Genomic DNA, 18,275 nt, shown 5'->3' with positions numbered 1-18,275 from the left:
GGTGAAGAATTCCACCAAATATGAACTTTTCATTCCTATTTATTTTTTATTTGTTTTAGCAAATACAGCAGTACAGTCATCGCGTTGATAGTAATGGTATATCACAGGTATTAATATTATCAAGCTCGTTATACAAGTGTTAATATTTTGTCGAATGACACAAAAGGTTAATAATTATTCTTCTTTTCGTAAAAATTCATAACAAAAATAAAGGATTAAATATATTTCATATTAAACAATTAGCACAAATTAAATTAACAAATAAGGTAGGTTAGATTTATGTTAGATTTATTGCATGATTTTTCATTGCAGCATAGTATACTATTATTGACTATCGCATTGCTTACAATTAACGCAATGCGTGCACGGTCATTCTCACAGACTGCTAATATAATTCGCAGCACACAATCCAGAAGTCTTAAAATTAATCTATTAGTAGAGTACACACGATTACAGTTGTATAGACACAGTATAATAAGCTATAATAATCTATGATGTTACTGTTAAAAAATATTGTCTATTCGGTACATGATTCAGTTTACCCAGTCCAATCGATTTGTTCAATGTGGAAGTGAAGTCTGATATAATCAACTTACAAAATGACGAAGCGAGAGGTTCAACAAGATTTATTTTCTCATTACATATGCGGGATAATCAGAACACAGTACCCTATTACAAGCAATTTTGCAAAGTCTCTGAAAGAAAGCATGGGAAAACTCGGCAAATAAGGATAGCCAAAGTATTATTATGTTACAGTGATTATTACGTAATTAGGTGATTCAGGTGCAACAATTATCCTTATACTGCACGTAAAGTAAGTAAAACAATATTAATATGATATGCAGCTTTTTGTTATACTGGTACGAATAAATAATTAAGTATACTAGCAGACGTTACAAAGAATTGATTTACAATTATAAAAATGCGTACATTATTGACTGTGTGTATTATATAAATAATAAAAATTTCTTTACGCTATCGTATGAAATAGCCTCTGAAATGAACAACAATCTCAATTTAATGACAAGTATTTTTACGGCGAGATAAAAATCGCAAATTCAATTATTTCAGTGGGAAAATCGAATTTGTAGTATATACAGGATACTCCTGTCACTTTTTAGGGTCAGGCTATCATGTTTTTACGTTCCACCTATAAAGGCTCGAGCATAACCTCCAACGGAACGAAACAAAGAACTATTCCTGCTTTATTATAACCTCACGGGAATGGCAACAGAGACAGCGGAATACTGTAATTGTATATTCTAGGTTTAAGAAATGGATTCTTTGCTTAAACGGTACTGTAGCCTCTACGACAATCTGTCGACACAATATCCTAAATAAATATTGAGAAATTGTCCAACATTTAAGGATCGTGCACAAAGCATCCACGGCGTAGCGAGGAAGAACAATATCGGAAGGGAGAAGAGAATCCCGAGATACGATAACATTGCGGCAGACGCGCAGTGTCGAGATGCTCGAGTGTCAGTGTTTATTTTGAGTAAGACGGGTGAATGGGTGCGAGTTAATCGATCTATCGACGTGCAGTGTATACATACGATACACTAGAAGAGACCTGTAGTACACGCGAAGAAGAAACCATGGGAGGTTGGTTGGGCCTATAACCGTTGTTTACGAGTAGCGGAGGATGAAATGGGCACGTAGCCTAAGCATACTATATAAGAGGGGTGATAGGGGGTGGGGGGATCAAGCAATGAATAGGAATAAAAACGTCGTTGCAGCGGCGAACTCGATCCGCCTTGAATTGGGAAGGTGTCCGTCGCGTGACGAAACAATGTTTCCTCGTTTAAATTCCTTCCGGCGGTGGCGCGGCACTGATGGGAACCCGTTGGAACACATCGGCCCAGTCCCGGGGACGATCGACCGAAGAAACCGACCAACCGAAGATATAAGAAGATCGAAACGTCATTGTTCTCCAGCGGGGATCGCCGGTTTAACGAACGAGTCGAATAAATTCGTTGGGTCCTTTTTAAGAGTAAAAGCACGTTTTGGAGGAGGGCTTCTTGGGAGGAGGGTCGTTGCAGAAGGTTTTCTTGGATTTGTTGAAGGGCCTGAGGCGGATGCAGAGGTAGGTAGAGAGCACGCAAGAAGCGAGTAATACGCCGAGCAAAACGATAAGGGTAATGGCAAAGCCTGGTGTAGTCATGCAAATCATGCTAGAGCTGCTGGCGTTGTCGCTCCTCAGTGGGAAGACCATGGTAGGTGCGTTTGCTTGTTCCGGATTGGCCTCGTCGATGGAGAAGGTCAAGTCTCCGGTGGAGACCACGCGGATTATACGATTCACGCCGACTGCCTTCTGCGGTGGCGTCACATCTCGGGACTTCCGTCTCCTCTCGTCCCGGGGACGAGCCGCCGCAGCTTGGAGATACGCCTCCAGTGGCAGAGGGATCGACGGCAATCCGTAACCCGACGCATCGGGCACCACACCGGCGTGATGATGAAGATGGTTGGTCTCGAGGAGACCGGAAGTGGGACCATCGAGCAACGGCGAGGACTCCGAGCACTGCTCCGGACACTGATACCTGCAGATCTGTATGGTACACTGAAAGTGGACCTCCATGGAATCCGGGAACTTGAAAGCCTGGAAATGGGCATAGGAGAGGACCGACGCTGATGCTCCGAAATTCTTGATCTTCGTGAAGCGAGACATGAGCTTTGGCCTGGTGATACATCCCCTCTGATCCACCAACTGAATCGGTGCGCGTTTCCCGTCGTGGGCCATACAGTTCCTCACGAGCATGTCGAACTTGGAATCGTCGTCCTTGATGGCCAGGACCATCGTCATGGTCTGACCGATCTTCACCAATCCGGAAACCTCCGAAGCCCACGGTCCCTTGCCAACCTGTATCTGCATCCAGCAGCCAACGTTGTCACCGGCAAAGTCCGCTCTCACCACGTCGAGCATATCTACCGGGAAAGGTCTGAAGGTCACTGACTTCTCGTAGAGATCGTGCCAGGTGCACCTGAGCTTCCTGGCCTGGTCCCAGACCTCCTGAACCTGAGGATCGTACTGTACAACGATGATGTTCTCGAAGTAAGTACCAGAGCCGGACTCGGCACCGTAACCATAGAGGCCATTCTCGGTATTTCCGGCAGTTCCACACGCGTGGATGCTGATCTCGAAATTCACCGATGTTCTCCCCAGTCCAGCAGGTAGGTGAACGCAGTTGACGTTGCTGTAGTGACCCTTACTGAAGACGATACCGTAGAACGGTTTGTCGAATCCCAGATAAACTTTCATCAGGTTCTTCTCGCACTTGACGTCCAGCGAGATGATTTTTGGCATGTCCGGTGTCAGAGCTGGCCATGGTTCAGCGCCCACGGCGGTGCTACCACTTCCGACCGTGTAAATCTTATCCATGGCTTCCGGTTGATTCTTGGTTACTGTTGCTACCGCTGCTGCGGCTGCCGCTGCTGCCGCCACGGATGCTGGTGGAGGGGGAGGTGGTCCGTGATAAGCCACGTTGTGATGGGGCCTGGAATGGGCCAGTCCCATTCCTCCTCGACCTGGTGGAAGGGACAAAGGATGACCTCGGTGACCTCCTCCCCCCTGCTTATAGTGACTTCCACCCGATGCATCTTTCTCACCCAACGAGTCCAACGCCAGTTGATCCGAGCTACTCACGTCCGTCTCTTGCCTATTAAGCGCAGAGTTCTCGTTTCTCTGCTCCTCACCTGGAATCGCCTCGACCACCTCCACCTCTTCCGCCAGAGCCAGCTGAAAAATAATACAACCACTGATCAATTTGCCCGGCGAGACGAACCTCTGGCAAAGTACCGTAAATCGCAGGTGCTAAAATCAAGGCGTGGCTGGGGATACACATTTGTAACGTGCATCGCGGCGAGCGTGGGCAAAAGTGGTTTCGGCCATTTTTTCGAAAGTGTCCCATATCGACCGCGTAACGTCCCATTTACTCCGTTCACACGAGATACTCCCGGAAGCGCAGACCTCCCAGAATTCTCCCCCCTCTTACCCTCCGCGAGGCAATACTCGCACCACTTCCTTTCTTATCGTGAGAAAATTGCGGAAAAATTGCTCACGGATGTCGCGATTTCACGATACGCACGGAACATGCGTAAGATAATTTCGGTGCGCTTTTTATTTATTACGTTCCCTTATGACTTATCGTGTGATGCGATTGATAGCGTAGTCCTATATATAAATATACTCCCCGTACATCAAGAATACTTAATTACTATTACTATATATATACGGGAGAGGGGAATTGGTACGATGACAGACAGTCGGTTACCGGATAGACGCGTTCCACGGATATCTGCTAGACAAATGGCGCTATCTGTGTCAAGGAAGGGTCGGGACGGATGCCCGAGACGAGACCAGTTTGAACTTCCGTCCCGACGCGTCGGTACGGGAGAAGGAGTGCACATTCCTTGCAAGTCGATACAGAAGCCTAAGGAGCGAGATAGAGAGAGAGAGAGAGAGAGAGAGAGAGAGGGGGGCAGTGTGGGGTGGGGGATGAGAGGGGGGGGAGAGACAAACTCGTTCGTCCATTCGACGAAGCAAGGAGACCAGTTTGAGACGGAGGATGGGATGTGGAGGCACAGAAGGGATTCGTAGTTGATTACGTCATACGTGACCCTGAGGCATAACGGGCCAGTCGTGTGTCGAGCGCGGGTCAATCGGCCAGCACCGAGAGTCGAGACCAACTGCCTTTAACCTCCCCCCCTTTCCGCCATCTAGTTCCCACCCTCCGTCCCACTCCAAGCGACGATTGTGTCGGCGCGACACCCAGTCTCGTCACTGCGTCCCATAATTCGACGAAGGCCTACTGGGTCACTCGCCACTCATGAAATTCGATGACAACGTCTGCGACCAATGACGAACTGCATCCGCTCCAGCAACGGTAATTGCACCGTCTACCTCTCCCTCTCTCTCTCTCTCTCTCTCCTCATTCTCATTTAAGCACAGTGTATACGTATAATCAACTTAACTTTATCTCCCCACCACTTTTGCCCTCCCAAATTTCCCCAATTTTCTTATCATCGTCGTACCAGTATTACGTACTATTTATCATCGCGCTATTGGCATTTTCTGCTCGGAGCTATTTCTTCCTATCTTAATTGCGCATCTAGTATCTGCTATCCAAACACGGTGTACGTGTGCCCGTTAGATTAGCTCCATTTATACGATTCAGTCATTGAAGCGTCCAACGCGTCGATAATGATAGCGTAAATTCCCCCGAAGATAGATCAATTTCTCTGTCGAATTTTTCAAGCGCCTGTCATGTTTTCTGAACGTAAAATGATAAGTATCGTTTTCCTGCATTTCTTTTCTCGCTCGATTCAGCGATTTAAGCGCGCACGCGTTTCTCCCAGTGGACACGAAGAAGCATCCTCGCTTCTTTTATTCGAAAAGCAAACCTTGTTGGATGGTACTCGGGACAACATCGTTTCTCAGTTTCTTCCCAAACGGGGAAAACGGGTACTGAAATATGTTGCGGGTATAACTGTTATAAAGTCGATGTTGCCCCAATCACTTTTATCGCGTGGCTGTTCGCGGCGACGAAAGAAAGGAGAGAAGAACAGATCGGGAAGAATAAACACGATGAATTTGAATATTGCTTATATATATATACATGAAAATCCAGACAACTGACGAATCTAAGTATATATAATCGTATTTACTATACAGGGTGCCACTTAATTTGCCCTATAAACGAAAACTGCATTTATCCTCGTAACTATATATAAGAAATATAATTTTTTGCACAAGACCTTGAGTCTAAATTAAAACCAGTTTCGAAAAGTTCTTATGAGAAAAATTGGAATACTTTATATTTACGGAGACAAACCAAGTTTTACATCCACCCTGATAAATCAAGCGATACACCCTGTAGAAATGGGAGAGGGATTCGTGCGAAAATCGAGTTACGTCGTTTCGCAACGGTCTGGGCAGGGACTGGACACGAAATCGTGTCAGAGGATGAGAATGGAGGGCGTAAAAGTTCGATTGTGGAACCGGTCGTTATGTTTGTGTAAGATTTTTGTGCGGCACCTTGCAAGTGAGGAGAGTTGAGAGACGTTATAAGGGGAATCAAAGAGAGGGAGAGGGGTAAAACGTTACTTGGGAGGCAGACGCGGATGAGCCGGATCGGAGCGTGCGCACCATTTCAAGACATCGGACCCCCCTTCCCCTCGTAACATAGTCGCCCTTAGCTCTGGGTCAGAGCACTGGCTAACGGCATTGCAGACTCTTTGTACCCAGTCAGATATCTGGGTTATAATGTAGTAATTACCCACGTTCCTACGTCGACTCCTTCCACGATCAACCAAATTTTCATCCTGCCCGATCGTATTGTATTCGCGCCATAAACCGATAATCGACCATTCGGGCGATCCGAAAATTAGCCAGTTTATCACGTGACACTCTATATGGACCTTAACCCAGGAACCCATGCAGGGTCTATTCGGATTTTCACCTTCGAAATTTACATTTCGACAGAATTTCATCCAGTCTACCAACTTACCCCCTTAAACAGGAGACAGGCTAGGAATACCGTGTGTAAACGCATACCGTGTTGAGGTCCACGGTGAAACGCTCGAGGAACGACTGAAAGCAAGAAGAAAATTGTATTAAACAAAGCAGCAGATGTTGGTTCGCAATGAGCTCCATTCCCTCGATGAGAATCAGGTGGTGGGTGCAATTATAAGGAGGAAATACTCCGGTGAGCTTATGATAAATGCTATAGCGTTTAAACGGTGACAATAATATTGCAAGGAGAGAGGACAAACCTGTAATGAGAATTGCTGAAGAGGGAGCAGATGCTCCGTGTAACACCTGACGATGCGTTGGGTTGGCCAGGGATGCACAATGCTCTGTGATTAGCGTCGCTGCGAATCTGCGATTACAGAAAAACTGAGTTAACCTCTTAGCCACTGAAAGAGTCGCTATAGGCGTTGACCGTTAATCGTCATTGTGCTCTCTCTATATATATATATATATATATATATATGACTACGGATATATTCCGCCCGTATTTGATCGCCAATTATCGGACTCCTGTCCCAAATTCCTCCTCGGGGTCCGGCTTTTTGCGCCGTTGACTCCAAACATCTCGTTTCTCGTATAGATCGTCCAGCTTCGGTATCTCGTGAGCAAATATTGCGAATTTTCTAAAAAAAAAAAAAAAAAGAAACAACAATTCAACGCGAGACTGTGTTGGTTTTCAGCTTGACATTTTTTCCACAGCTGCGAGGCACGCAAGGGGGTCGTCGCGTGCATTTGCTCAAACGCGTTGGCTCGTCACGTGCGGGTACCTAGATTTTCCCCATTCCACTTCCACCTGGAAAGCAACAATCGGCGACATTCTTTCGCGTCGAACTTTGCCATTTTTCATCTCGCGTGTTTACATTGTTCCCCTTTCTATACACGAGGACCAGAAAGATTGTGGAACTTGCTGGAAACGACTCGGATGTGACGATTGAACGGGCCTTTCGTTGTAACAGAATATATATTCATTGATTCGTCCATGTGTGACCTTTGACCTATGACCCACACTGGAAAAATTCTTTTGTTCAATTACAACGACTGTCGTGGGTATATAAGTTTTTAACCCACTATTCTCTTTATAAATTCGCGTCTCGATTTAACAATTTTGCGTTGATGCTATAAATACCAGGTCGTTCTTTCGCAATTGAATATAAATTTACGAACAACACAGTGTTTTGTTAGAAACTGTGGTCCACTACCGCCGTTATAATTTAACGAACTACAATGCACTCGAACTGTACAACCCAGTAGCTTTTTCCATTGAGATACACATGACGCATGACCAAGCAGTGTGTACAGCGTTACCAGCAAGTATTCCATAAATGTAGGCAAGTAGGTTTTGAAGGTTTGTCCTCGAGACAAACGCGGGCTTATCGTCACGGGCCACCTCGTCGCTTGCCCATTGCCAATAGTCGCGACGGTGTCCAATTTGCGCCGGAGATTCGATCGCGCAATATTCGCAGTTGCCCGGGGCGCCCTCGAGAACGGCAAAACCTGATCGTGCGCCGATCCCTCCTCGCTCGCTCACTTTTTTAGCCTCCCTGCGCGCAGACAATCCCGTACAGCGTCTCTCGTATTTCAGCTGGAAGCCACAGCTAATGCAGTGGTAATTTTTCGAATTCGGAAGGAGCCTATTGTTGTTGCTCGTTTGAAATTGGTGTACGTATATATATATATATATATATGCACTTACACGTAAAGTGATCGCGATCGAGCATAAATAATTCAACGAACATTTTCCTCTGATTAACATAATGGTGTCGATCGGAATGCCGTACGCGAGACGAGTGCGTTGGGCCGATATACAATCGAACAATATATACTGCGGGTAATTAGGTAATAACTTATTGCGAGGAAGGAGTCAATGAACTTGGCAGAGCCGGCTCGCTCGGCAGTCGAGTCGACGCATACATTATTTAGCTATTGAGCTCTGTGATTCGTGTCATGATACACCGCGACACCTGTTCCTCCACTACACGCGGGGTCGTGGCTGAATAAAAATCACCGGCGGCTATATTTACGCGCTAGCTCGCACGCACACTCGTGAGAGCAGAGTCGAGGATGTGGCTTGGTGCCAAATACATATAACGGTGCCGAACGTCTCGGGTAATTCCAACGTCAGGTATTCGCATAATGAGCGCGCCTACCTAATAATGACCTATATTTCGATACTCGGCCATTTCTTCGATTCCGCTCGATTCCACTCGAGTCCCACTCCAGCGTTCATTGTTCCCCTCTGGTGTAGAGTGCCATCCTATGTACATACGCGAACCTGTGCTTTACCCAGTTTCTCTCTCTGTCCGTCTCTCTCGATAAATCCACGCTCGACCTCTCATTGTCCATATTTATTAAATGGCAAAATCAATCAGACGTGGCACGTGCGTCCCTCGTAATTTCATGCCTTACGAGTCTGATGAATTCGAGCGTAAAGCGAATTACCCAGCACTCTATATAACGAGCCGATGCGATGTCTCCTTTACCGCGTATAAAGATGCCATTTCATTATCCGCCGAGCAAACGCGCGTATTACAGCAATTTGCGGTCTCTTAGGAACGTTATACGATGCCCGATAATTGACCACAATTTTCTATAATTACTCGTATTTCTGTCAAAGCCACTTTTTACCCCCGTTTCAATATTGACAAGGCTTATACAGCAGGGATATTATCGGAAGCTAGGTGAGAAGAAGCAAGGCTGATAAGGGAGCCAGGATTTAGTGGCCTGTAATTTCGTCGGATCGAGTGTGGAAGGTGATTTTCCTAAATCAAGATGGAGACTAATTGGCAGTCGCTAGGATATCGCTATCGGTATACACGATAATAACTTGATTGCATTGGGAGAGACTCTCTCTCTCTCTCTCTCTTTCGTGTTCTCCACGAGGAGACTGCATCGTTTTCGTATATGTATAATAATAATAATAAAGATATAAACAAAAAAATTTAGATTTGTATAATGGAAAAGAAATATAAGCAACGAAGACGCTCTGAATCGTCGTATCGTGCGAGCGAAGAATACCTTGTCGAGGAGTGGTACAAGAGGAAGTTGGCGCAGGAAATGTCGAGATGCTACTTTGTTGGCTCCCTAGGGGGGCGGAAGTAGCGGCGGAGTAGGCGAGGCAGGAGCCACCGCAGGATCCACGTGAGAGACCAGTGGAGGATGGCCGAACTTCCAAAGGGAAATTGTCACGGCACCAAAATTTGCACAGTATTTCGAATGAACGTCACCGAGTTTGGAGATATTTTTACTCGGCTTGTCGAGCGATCGCTCTGAGCCGGAGGAGTCGCGTCCCGAGTCCGGTGGAAATGATCGGCGCGGTCCGCCAGTTGGAAGACACTTGGCGGCTCGGTTGCGGTTTAAGGTGCATGCGAGAACTCGTGGAGACGGAATGGAATACACCTGTCCGATATACAGAGTATACTACAAACGTGGCGGACCGCCCCCTGACCCAGACACGCGGTACAGTTATATAGGTCCCATCACTGCCGAGATATATCCTCGTTCGAGTTCGAACTACGTCGCCGCGGTCCTCGCGTTATTCGGGCTCCTGCTGTTGCTGCTGCTGATGCTGCTGCTGCTGCTCACGATGATCCCTCCTAACTCCCTTATCCCACCCCTCGCAAATCCCCACGGACATCCACCGCCACCTCCAGCGGAAACACCATCCTCTTTCCACCGCACACACCACTGTCCTGGTATACATTCACCGACTCGACTCATCAATTTTTGGCCCGTGCTTTTTAACCCACTCTGCCATGCCATTTCTTATCCTAACTTTAACTGGATCCAACTGGATCCCATATAGGTATATATACGTAAAACTCCCGTCATTTTTATCGCGCTGCATTCCCTACATTTTCTTATGCCACAATTTTTCATCTCTCGAAAAATTCATCCGATTAATTATACGATCAGCTTTGTTGCGAAGAGTTTTTTCGGGGGGGGGGGGGGGTTATAGGATGTGGAATGGTCGTGTTAAAATGGAACGTTTGCGGTGTTTCCAGCCTCCGTTTACGGTGTGCGAACAAATGCTCCGACTGTTAACGCCACTCGCACGCGTCAGCACTATTTGGGTATTATACAACTGTGCGAATTCTTACCCGTAATAATTCTTGCAGCCATTTCAGGTCAAACAGTGAACGAGGACCTTCCACTGCAGTATTTCTCGCAAGTACTTTTATTTGCCGGTAAATAATATTCTAACGGCCTGAAAGATAATAAAATCCCTCGATCCACGATTTTTTCCCATATCCAGCGAGTAACAGAATTAAGTTTCCTCGCTTTTTCTGACTTTCGCCTGATTGACGATTCTTTCTGCAACCGCGTGCAATCGCTTCGGAATAATTGAATTTAATTAAATTTACAGAGATACAGCTCTGTCGTAAGAGAGAGAGAGAGAGAGAGAGAGAGAATTAAAACGGCAGTCTCTATTTCATTCGGAAGAGTAGAAAAAGAATTGTTGCGCCAGACACTGATCATTTCAGCCATCGGTGGATACAACCGAGTTAACAGACGAATTTTGTCGTTTACGAAGGTTTCGGGGTCAGCAATTTTAGCAGAATTTAAAAATCCTCGTGCACGGCTAAACGACAAATAAACTGCGTCCGTGACGCGTACCAGAAATGAATAAATCGACCGAGCGACCTTATTACATGCAGATCACTGATCTCGCAGCCTCGTAAATTTGTTTAACTACCCCGCCTTTGCTTACCGACTGACAATAAAAAATCGCCTCAGTTTTCACTCTTGTAATCCCGTGCTCCTTGATTCTCTAAACAATTTATTCTTTCGGATAATTTAGTTCGTTACCAACGTGCCAATTTAACGTATGCGAAACATCTTCAGAATAGGGTCCCAGCTGAAAACCACATACCAAGTCTTGTTTTTCTGCAACCTATATACGCTACACGTATTCTTTACAGGCATTCATGTAAACGTTGAAACTCAGTAGTGGATAGGTTTTACACTTGATCGAGGAATATGAAAATTTAGTTACAACAGAATCATATGTTTATTCAAAATATACATGTCAACAATGATAACAAAATATATCGTCGTAATGGTCGTCTTCTGTAAAATCACTGGAATTACTTTACATAGAAAACAGGCTGTGAGAAGGATTTTAAAACCGAGGTAAAATTACAATAATTTTCGAAAATGTGAATTTTTAAGGAGAAGACGTCGCTCTTTTGCAATAATTGAATATCATGTAATATCAACATTACTTTATACAATACATGATTATTGATTCCTACGAGATCACAAAGAAACTTTTGTGCACGCCGTTGTCGGAATGACGTTTCATAGCTAAACGTTCTCGCTATTGCTGAAAAATATTTACATTTGCATTTACATAAAATACCTACATAGTGTTTATTCAATTCTTTTCTTCCATATTTACAATTCAGTTATGCGCATCAAATTCAATACAATGTATGAAATTTTCGTCGCGTTTTAATTATGCTACAGCTTCTCTCCTCGTTCTTTCAGCAGCAAAGTAAATCCTTAATAAAATTTAATATATCGACAGGATATAACCATAGAGTATTTATCTATTTGTTTTAACTATTTCTCCCTTACACAAATTATCTCTTAATTCTTCTATAATTGACAAGTCGCGAAAATCCGCTCAACTTCTGATTTGTTAATAATTTCTTAATGTATTCAATTTCACCAAAGTCGTCAAATGAATAGGTATCCGCAAAAATCAGCAAGATTGTAAAATTTGCGAAAATACCATAGAAGTAATTTCATTGAGAAAAAAAAAATCCGATTACGAGAGAATAACACATCCCCAATTCACGTATTAAAATTTTCCAACTGAAAGATCCTTTTATGCTTTCGATGTATGAGTCCGTTTTTCAAAATATTGTAAGAGAAAATGAAAAAAATTATTATTATAAAATCGCGCAAATTCAATGTGATTTGTGCAATTATTTATTAGTTTTTTTGTTTTCTTATCGCTCTGCATCGAATCTTCTAACCAAATCTCACGTATAATTTCTTACACTTTTATACTTCATTTTTTACCAAGGTGCTCTTAGTTTATGAACATTTTTCTTAAAAAAACTTACTATACATTTTCTTTTAAGTTATCTAAAAAATAAATGTGCAGAATTTCCATAAAAAATGATTATATATATACAGGGTGTCTTGCGTAAGACGTCTCGGAGCATGGATACAAAACGACGCGTATCTCTTTAATTATAAGAGATATTCAATTTCTGTGTAGGACCTTTTTGAAAGCAAATAACAAGAGGTTTCAAAATGGTCGCATGAAAAAATGGAATATCTCTTATAGTTATAGAGATACGCGTCGTTTTGTATCCATGCTTGGGACGTCTTACGCAAAATACCCTGTATATATATATATATATATTGATATAAATACTGCTGAAAAGATAAATAGAAAAACTACAATGAATAATGCATCGATATTCACTGGGAAATTAATTCGACTCAATTCATTCGGCTGCATCGAGTTAATTGAGAGCTAAATCATTGCATTTAATTAATGAGTAGGTACATAAAAATGAATCGGCCTAAGCAAAGAGAAGATAAATAGGAACGCCTATCTAACTTATCATGAGATTTAGCGTTACGCAAGAGCGGAAGCTGGTAGGGAACTATGCTTTGGTTTGGTTTTGTTTAAAAAGACTTTGATGCAACCATTAAAATCTGCGCTAACTAGAACGTGACCCCCACAGCCTTTGGTTCGCTGCTCGACGACGGGATCGACCGGTGCCGTAGGTAAATTAGAGCTGGCAAGATTCTTCGAATCCTCCTGCTCCCTTGCCTCGATCTGCTTCATAATACTTTCGGGATTCGGACTGAATACCACACAAGTAACCACGGCGTTGTGCGCCTTGATGCCCTCCCAAAAATCATTCCTATCCCTGCGAGCACTTGAGAACTTGGAATAATCGTGGTGGGTCTTCCAAATGTAAATGCATTGGTTCTCCGAGCCGCTCACTATGTACTGACCATCGGGACTGAAGCTAGCCTTGATCTGACTGCTAATGTTCACGTAACCCTTGTACTTGCACGACACGTTCAAATCTCTAAGGTCGTACAATCTAATTCGGCTATCGTTCGATGTTACGAGAATCTTGTCCTCACCAGGCATCGGTTCTATACCACTGATTTTACGGCCTACCTTATTCTTACCTCTGGTCGATCTCACGTCAATCTGTGTATGGTATTTCAGCTGTTCGGTATAATAGAATATACATCGACCATCGTAGGAGCCAACAACCGCAAACATTCCGTCCTGACAGAAATTAGCAGCCGTTATTAGTTTCGTCTGACCGTCTATCTCGCTCCAGACAGCCACCTTTTTGTCGGGTATATTCCAAAGACGGAGTTTCCCGTCAAGCGAGCCAGAAAGGAAGTACCTATCGTCTCGTGGATGGAAGACAATAGCGGTCACAAAATCGATGTGCTGAAAGCAACAGAGGCACTCTTTTCTAGAGATATGCCAAAGTCGAACTGTCTTATCCATCGAAGAAGATAGTACAAAATAGTTTTTCGACCAGGAAACGTCAAGAAGATCTGAAGTATGTCCTGTGTAGGTACAGAAAGGCTTTGGCATGAAGGGGCTCTTTGTTCCTTCAACTTCGATCATTGCGCTGGCCAGTATATTTGGATCCTCCATTGATTGCTGGGAGACTAAAGATTCCTGGGAAGGAGTGGGACTTACTTTTTCAGCATTGTATTTCGTTCTCATATCTTGGAAGTAAGTGAAAGCATCTCTAAGGACCCAAATCCTTAAAACGCGATCCTGACCAGCAGTTGCAAGTAATCTGCCACAGGCGGAAAACTTCATGCACCATACTGGACCCACGTGCTCTCCGCTCAAGTCTTGAACATGTTGCAAGTTGCTAAATTCGTAGGGACCTTTATGACTGTTCGATGCTTTTAATTTTATATACTGCTGTTCTCCAGGGTAAACATCGTCAACAATATCCATAACGTCCTCTTTATGCCTTGCGTGAGAGACCTCCTGAGCTATTGATTTCGCCTTGTCCATAGTTTTCTTTACTGTTGATCCCAGGAATCTTTTAAGTTTTTGAGTCTTTTTCTTCACTCTGCCCACACTAACATCTTCATCCGGTGGAATGCTAGACATTTTGCTATCCACGCTTTCCTCGTCACTCTCCTTCTCTTTTTCTAGGCTGGTATTGCTTATGTATTCCGAAGTTAGCCTCATTATATGCAATGATAATGGATTTATGCACTGCGGTAACTTATCCTCCGCAATACTTAATGGCACTCGCTCTCCTGTATCCAAGTTCAACACTGTTACTTGCTCCAAAATTTCCTGTAATCAAATCTACGTCAAAATTCTGAAATAAAAAAAAATAACAGAATTAAGAATGTTATAACTATGCAAATTCAGATCACCATATCAGTGAGACGTTTTCCAGAATCCGTGCGCGTTCTCACGAACATATTGAGTTGCTTTACCATATCTTGATCTCCTGCAGATTTACGCCTTTCTTTCGAGCCTTGAAAACCCGGGCCCGCGATCTTATGAGGACCCAGTGAATAACGACCTATGCTGTTACTAGATATCGAGCTCATAGGACTGTTGTTGGATTTGTCACTTGATTGTACACTGAGAAGCTCAGCTTTCATCTTCTCAATTCTATCCAGCTCTTCGGCTGATGGTCCTTCTCCCTTTGACTTCGCCTCATCCTAAAATTATCATAAGTCAGCTTCATCCTATAGAGATAAATCTCATAGTAATAAAATTAATATGGATTCCTACTTGTGGTTTCACAACGTATTTTCCTTTTGTAGCTGATTTAATATCGAGTGAGTGCTCAAATTCCCTAGTAATTGATTCAATAGTACTCGCTGGACTTGGCAGTGGGGAAGCAGGTACTGCAGCTTCAACCGTGGAAGGCTAGAAACATGTTTTTTTATTGGTAAACTGTTTTCCAAGAAAGTATGTTTTATTGGTAAAAATAAAATTACTGCAAGCTCAGTGGGAGTTTGTGGCTTAGACTTCTTCTTTCGTCTTGGTGGAGCAACAGGCTTATCAAAGACTGTAGAATCATCTACCAGTTTTCCATTGTTCTTTGTACTTGCAATGACATCAGGTTCTTGAAGTATTACAGCCTTATTACTTTGCAAATCAGAATTATAATTTGATCTACCATTAGCAGAGGATTCCTGAGGAAGGTCCTCTGATATGATAAGGTTACTGGAAGCTTGCGACATCTTACCAGAGACAGTGTCCTCGTCTTTGCTGGGGAGACTAGCAATAGAGGACATCTGACTTTCACGAGTAAGAATTGCAGCTGGGGGACATTGGGATGCTCCAGGTGCAAGCACTGCTGATGCATTGTCCGATGTCCCGGCTAGAATTCTTCCAACGCGTCCTAAAGATGTCATACTTTGTAGACTAAGAGTGTCATGTTCTATAATTCTGAAAGGATGTGTGGTTTTGGAAGGAGTAGGGTATACACCTTCGATGGAAGAAGTTTGACTGTCTGGAGGGGAGCTATTAATTGGTATGTCATCATCTTCAGTTTGCATCCTTTGTCTAAGCTCACGGAACCTTTTTCTACCCACAATTTTATCATTGTTATTACCCTTTGATTCATCTTCCTAAAAAATAGATAAATTGTGAGTATTTTTTTCAAACATTTTTTAAATTCTCTGGAAAATATGTAAACAATATTTTTACAGATTTAACTTTATTTTCTAGTTCACTGGCATCTTTAGACTCAATAGTCGAAATAGGATCAACAGGCTTTGCAAAAACATCTTCCTCGATTGGCTGATTTATATTTGAAATATCTGCCTTCTGTTGACTCTCAAGTGATTCTCGTTGTCTGCTTTTGCTGAAAATAATTAAAAACATATAGCTTAGTATTTTTTATTTTAAATAAAAACATTGAAATGATCAAAAAATTAAAAGAAAGCAAAGAAATGATTGACTCAAGAAATGTTTTGTTTATAAATCATAACTTTAAATTAAAAATAATAAAAAACAATATTACTTAGATAGCGAAATTTATCGAATATATAATAAACATCGATTTTGTCTGTTATAACAGCCGGCCCTGAGAGCATGACTGCATACAATTGCGTGATTGACGCAAATACGCATTTCACCTCCCTCAAGGAAATGCCAAGAAAAACTAACCCCAAAACATGGAAAATATCTAAAAAGAAGCTTACAGTGATCCAAAAATTCACGGTTATCAATGAAAAAAAATATTTTTAGCGCTTATATAGAATTTTTTTATATTTAATGCAACCTTAAAATTCCGGTATAAAGGAGTTTAGTAAGATGGAATAGTGTAATAGTTATTAAGCAAAAAATGGATTGCTGCGGGAGTTACTTAATTATGGATCTAAAAATGATAATTCTGTACCGTGAAGGACGATGAAAAGTGTCGTCTTCTGCGTCGAAGAATTCCTCGGAATCGCTGCTTCCAGACATTGTCGTCTGCATTCACTAATGGCCAAGATGTATATCTCACCAGTCTGAGCATGTGTGCAGTCCTGTCAGTGTCAGTGAAGGTCGGGCATGCCGTAAATTAGCGAGATTAAAAAACCGTATGATAGACGAATCAAAGACATGATCGGCTTTTTAACTGATTGAATCACAATTCTTTGGACAACGGGAATGACGGGATGACGGTTATCCAAGAACGCAGTCGTGAACGTGAATTATACAAACGACACAGCGCTCCAAACCGAGCTAAGTTTGCTCAGCCTGTGGAGGCTGGCAACCTTGCCAAAATTGGACTAAAAGGAATAACCATCCACGAAATATCAACGAATTTCTAAATTACTTATAAACAAATTTTTTTATCAATTATATGTTATTAGATTCGTAATTATATTTTAATTTTGATCTTGCTTAAAAAGAACGCCGAAGCAAGCATCAGTGGTATCACTCAACCAGTCCAACTAAAAAGATACATTGGATAATGCCTGTAGATAATGCGAATCTTCCTTAAATTTATTATAATAAATTGGCGGGATAAAACATTCATGCAAGAAAAATAATAAATAACATGAATGTACGATTAATAATTCACTCTTTACAGAATTGGTTGAATCGCGGATATCATAATGACTCAGTAAGAGCAGATAAACCGTGAATGGTAATTTGGCGGTCTACAAGAAGTCTGTGATCTGCAGTTGCATGCCGCAGACTATCAAGAATGAAACTCTGCAAAAACTATGTAAAGAGAATCATGCACAGAATTATACGCAAGACTTTTATCTTCCTTTCTGCAGAGTTGAAATCAGTTGACGATTATATGTGAGGTAATTTTGTTTGAGACAGTTGAGACTGACTTGAGAGGTGCGACCGCGAACCACTGCGACTAGTGCTACTCATTGCTACTCAGTGCCACTCAGTCAGTGCTACTGATACTGATCTGATAGTAGTGATAGTTGATACTGATGCTAGTGCTACTGCAAATACTGCAATGTGATCAGCAGGGTTACATTGCAAAAATACCAGCCTCAAATTTCACCAATAAGAGAATAGCATTTGCCAATAAACCTCTCCGATTGGTCATGACGAATTTTGTGGTATCCAAATCAATCCAAATCGCGTTTCCTGACAGTTTTCCAAAAATGTAAAATATCGTACAAAAATTTTAGAAGCTGCTTTATTAGAGATTCCAAATTCTGAAAACAAATCGAAGAAACGTTCTTGCTTTGTTTTAGAATAATGTTTTACAAATTAAGGTTAGAAAGGTCGAAAAAGACGATGATG

The 18,275-nt window shown here is 42.6% G+C and overlaps 2 protein-coding genes across 4 annotated transcripts; both read right to left on the bottom strand.

Moving 5' to 3' along the window:
* Nucleotides 1-1,987: 1,987 nt before the first annotated feature.
* On the bottom strand, nt 1,988-6,551 carry LOC136772692 (uncharacterized). The gene is made up of 2 exons (XM_066725822.1): nt 6,507-6,551; nt 1,988-3,736 (listed from the first exon to the last, which is right to left on the bottom strand). Exons 1-2 carry the CDS (start codon nt 6,549-6,551, stop codon nt 1,988-1,990), a joined length of 1,794 nt encoding a protein of 597 aa, XP_066581919.1.
* Nucleotides 6,552-11,527: 4,976 nt separating this feature from the next.
* LOC136772895 (WD repeat-containing protein 44-like) lies at nt 11,528-18,046 on the bottom strand. 3 transcript variants are annotated; one of them, XM_066726139.1, is made up of 7 exons: nt 16,915-18,045; nt 16,221-16,377; nt 15,757-16,141; nt 15,506-15,633; nt 15,297-15,434; nt 14,930-15,223; nt 11,528-14,846 (listed from the first exon to the last, which is right to left on the bottom strand). In XM_066726139.1, the coding sequence occupies exons 1-7, from the start codon at nt 16,992-16,994 to the stop codon at nt 13,125-13,127; spliced, it is 2,904 nt and encodes a 967-aa protein (XP_066582236.1). In that variant the 5' UTR covers nt 16,995-18,045; the 3' UTR covers nt 11,528-13,124. The 3 variants fall into 3 exon arrangements, with proteins under 3 accessions (XP_066582236.1, XP_066582235.1, XP_066582234.1); XM_066726138.1 differs by having other exon boundaries at nt 15,506-15,912; nt 16,000-16,141; XM_066726137.1 differs by having other exon boundaries at nt 15,506-16,141; nt 16,915-18,046.
* Between the last annotated feature and the right edge of the window lie 229 nt (nt 18,047-18,275).

This window comes from Prorops nasuta, unplaced genomic scaffold (genome assembly GCF_024137725.1).
Source record: "Prorops nasuta isolate Cenicafe-Biocafe unplaced genomic scaffold, Cenicafe_Pnas_1.2 PNAS00004, whole genome shotgun sequence".
Lineage (NCBI taxonomy): Eukaryota > Metazoa > Arthropoda > Insecta > Hymenoptera > Bethylidae > Prorops > Prorops nasuta.
The sequence above is the reverse complement of the archived record's forward strand: the minus strand, read 5'-3'. Positions and strand labels throughout refer to the sequence as shown.